Here is a 3,806-nt window from a genome sequence, read left to right as displayed (position 1 = left end):
TAAAACAGGAATTGTTAAGGAGAACAAGATTTTTGTTATTATTCTCCCTCCTTTTATAACCTACTTGTCTTAAGAGTAAATCAGCTTTTGTCATTTGCTTTTTAGGTTTGTAGGTTAGTACAAAGTTATAGTTCTATAGTTCTAGCATCTAGTAGGCCTAGTAGTGGTTGAGCTTCTAAGGTGCTCAGAAGTATTAGAGATTAAGGTGATTACTCTAAATCTCAAACTTCTATACAGCTCTAAAGAGATATTAATACTACTCCTCTAGAGAACAGACAATTGTAAGGAGTTTCTTATTATAAATAGGGTAGTTCTGTTCAGTTATAGAGAGGGATTCTGATTGGAATACTATTAGACACTACTTTTCATTAATAAACTAGGATAGTACTACTCTATTTGTAAAGTTGAAAGAGTTGGCTTTAACTTAGAACTTGTCTGTAACTGTCAGAACTACTAATATAAGTTTGCTAGTAATAGTCTGCTTAAGGGACTCAAAAGTAGACTGTTTCTAAACATCCTATTATTATAGAACATCTTTACTAGTGAAACAATTGGCATCATACTAAGAACTGTACATTACATGCAGACAATCATAGCAATCAATTCCAAACACTCATGTGACTCATAGAAGCCTACTAAAACTCCTGTGAAGTGTCTAAGAGAAGATCACAGGTGATTTGTTAAGTTCAAGGGGGAGCTAAACCACAAGTCTTAGGAGACTAAAGTGGTTCTGAACAGGTGCAAGTTCTTCCAGCACAGTTGTGACCTTGGAAGAGTGATGTGAATAATGGAAAGTGTACTTTGCAAAGTACACAACAAATGATCTGATACAGAAAATGATGAAGACTAAAAACTATGCCTCATGCTAGAGGACTTCAAGACAAGAGACAAGAGCTAAATCAATGAGTGAACTATCTGAATTCCCCCCATATCTAGTACATGAGTAGCTGTATTTATAGTTTTCTGAGTTCTGGAAAAGTATAGTACTAACAGGGAAATGTTATGACTGAACAAAAGAAAAATAACGAAATATACAAGAACAAATAAGAGAACCTTTTGCCAGAGGTTGGAAGAAAAATAGGGTGGAAATGTATGAGGAAAATTTAAGTAGTCTGCATTCTAGCCATAGGAAATGTTATGCAAAAGGGAAAAGCAAGATTTACATTGAAAGAAATAGAAGGTTCTCATACTGTTATCATCTGATTGGTACAGACAAAGTGTAAAGAGTTCTGAGATTTCTGGCAGTCTCCTGAGATCAACACTTTGATTGTCCTAATGTCCTATCTGATTGGAAGATTGTAGTACTTTGATCTAGGCAATGATAACATAATGGTTTGCTGAGCCACTTGCTGTGACACAACTTGTGTTCTGAGCCTGTGATAAGCATGTGATCTGTACATCCTGTGGAGAAAACAATGTGTGTAAGCCAATTCTGAGACTGTACACTCTTGCAGTTCTGTTTGTAAATGCTTACAATACAGAATAGTTGGGTGTTCTCAGAGTAGGCTTCTATGAGTCATGTGGGTGTTTGGAATTGATTGCTGTGATTGTCTGTATGTGATGTACAGTTCTTAGTGTGATACTGATTGTTTCATCTCCTAGTACATTTGCTTGTGACTGTCTACAGTCACATGGTTGATTTAATGATTGGTGGGCTGAATGTAAGTTCTGTGTGTGTGTGAACATTGTTGCTTATTCTTCCTGCTTCCTTCCATCACTCTTGCCATGTCATTGCTACTCCCTAGCAAATCCAACAGTAAGTGTTGTACTCTTTTCTACTCTTTTTATACTGATTTTGTGATTTTCCTCAGAAATTGTGTGTGTAACAACATAGTAGCCAGTAAGGGAATGGACATGGATGACAAGCTAGTCAAACATATGCTCAGTGAGTACCTCTGTGAAGTGTATTGTCTCTGGCTCATATACTGATGTGCTCTACAGGTTCTGATACAGAAAATGAACCAGAGGACAAGGTTGTGAAGGAGGAAACTAATGGATCAACCATGGATCCTGAGTCTGAAGACAAAGAGAGCTCAGACAATGACACTCACAATGATGATGATTCAGAGGGTGAGGAGGTTTTGTCTGTGCTAGTAGAGGGTCAATCTGGCAGTAAGTCTCCTATTTCCTGATTTCTGATCTGTCTACTAACACAGAACATTTTATAGATTGTAAGGTAACAGTAGAGGAGCTTGTAAAAGCAAAGGAGGACAAAGCTGCTACTAGGGCTAAAGTGAAGGTAGAGGCTGAGAAAGCAATGTGGGCCAAGGTTAAGGAAGAGGCTCAGGCTAAGGTAAAGAAGGAGAAGGAGAGGGGAAAGGAGAAGGAGAGGGAGAAGGCTACAGTCTTGGCACAGTCAGTAACAAAGCAGAAGGATAGGAAGGAAAAGGAGGGGTCCAAAGGTATGTGTACAAGTATGGCTAACAAATTGTGTACAATAACTAACTGTTTACACAGGTTCTAATACTGTCACAAACACAGAAAAGTTGAAGGTGGTAGTAGAAAAGGGGAACAAGCCAGGTATGAATTAAACATATGGCTAACAAATTGTACACTACTAATGTTGTCTTTGCCTAGTTCCTGAAGGAGTTGTAAAACCAGAAAAGAAAAAGCCAGTTGTAGAGAAAGAGAAGGTCAACACAAGAAGGGATAGGAAGGAGAAACAAGTCATAGTCAGTAAGTACAAGTATGGCTAACAAATTGTGCCAAGCTAATATAATGTTTCTCCTAGTTCCTTAAGTAGTTACAAAGCTAGAAAAGAAGAAAGAGGACAAAAGTAAGGAAAAAGGTAATGTGGATGAGAGGTAGTTGATTTTCTAGGTATACTGACTCCATTTTGTTGTCTAGAGCCAGTACTAGTACTCCTAAGTAAGAAGCACACTATTGTAGAGGTAGAGATTCTAGTCTCTAGCAAGGAAACATGTACAAAAAACCAGAAGGTTGTGGTGGAGTCTTCAAGCAAGGAGGACAAGGATATCCCTCTGGATTGGGTAGAGGGAATGGTCTTCTACACACCTGAGTGTGTGAAGTGTGTAGAGAGGCACAAGGGTCCTCAGGGATTCACTTGCCAGACTGTAATAGATTGGCTGTACTATAGTAATCCAAGTAAGTCTGTTTTAATCTTATTTTTGACTGTGTCAATAGTAATCATTTGTGTAGAAAACTAGTGTACAGTATACATATTCTGCCACTCTGGATGTAGCCTGAAGGGAATCTGGCATAAGACTAGGGGGCAAACTGTAGAATTGTACAGTACAACTCAGAACCTGTGTTCTGTCATCCCTCTGATCACACATAGTGAAGCCAGAACAGTCCACAACCTCTACTCACAGATGACTAAGGAGCTGAATGACCTGGAGTTGTAACTGATGATGATGAAGAACAAGTTTGATGTAAAGATTATGGCTCTGAGGCAGGGTATTAACTTCTTAGCTATAGTAGCAGAAGCCTCTGTAGATAGTAGGGTGGAAGAGATAGAGTAGGAAATAGAACAGGGTAGAAAGTAGAGAAATAAAAGTCCAGTTTTGTTTTTATGAAAAAAAAACTGGAAACATAAGGAATAAACAGAATGGAACAGAAATGAATGGAATGGATAGGAAAATAGATAAAATAGAGAGTTAAAAGGAATGGAATGGATGGATGGATATTTTTATGATTTATGTATAGAACTAGTGGAATAGGATAGGAATAGGTGGAAAAGAATCATAATTTGTATAAAGGTTTATATGCTTATAGAATGTTGTATGAGCTTTTTGCAATTTATTGTAAATGAAAAGGAATGTAACAGAAGATTGGAAGTATGTGAA

General features: G+C 37.7%; 1 protein-coding gene across 1 annotated transcript; it reads left to right on the top strand.

Moving 5' to 3' along the window:
- Positions 1–1,848: 1,848 nt before the first annotated feature.
- On the top strand, positions 1,849–2,696 carry FOMMEDRAFT_151236 (uncharacterized protein; the record flags this gene model as incomplete). Its single annotated transcript, XM_007262278.1, has 5 exons — positions 1,849–1,885; positions 1,942–2,112; positions 2,169–2,402; positions 2,458–2,520; positions 2,578–2,696. 5 exons carry the CDS (start codon positions 1,849–1,851, stop codon positions 2,694–2,696), a joined length of 624 nt encoding a protein of 207 aa, XP_007262340.1.
- Positions 2,697–3,806: the final 1,110 nt, after the last annotated feature.

The sequence above is a fragment of the Fomitiporia mediterranea genome (assembly GCF_000271605.1).
Source record: "Fomitiporia mediterranea MF3/22 unplaced genomic scaffold FOMMEscaffold_1, whole genome shotgun sequence".
Classification (NCBI taxonomy): Eukaryota; Fungi; Basidiomycota; class Agaricomycetes; order Hymenochaetales; family Hymenochaetaceae; genus Fomitiporia; species Fomitiporia mediterranea.
This window is presented reverse-complemented; position numbering and strand designations above follow the sequence as displayed.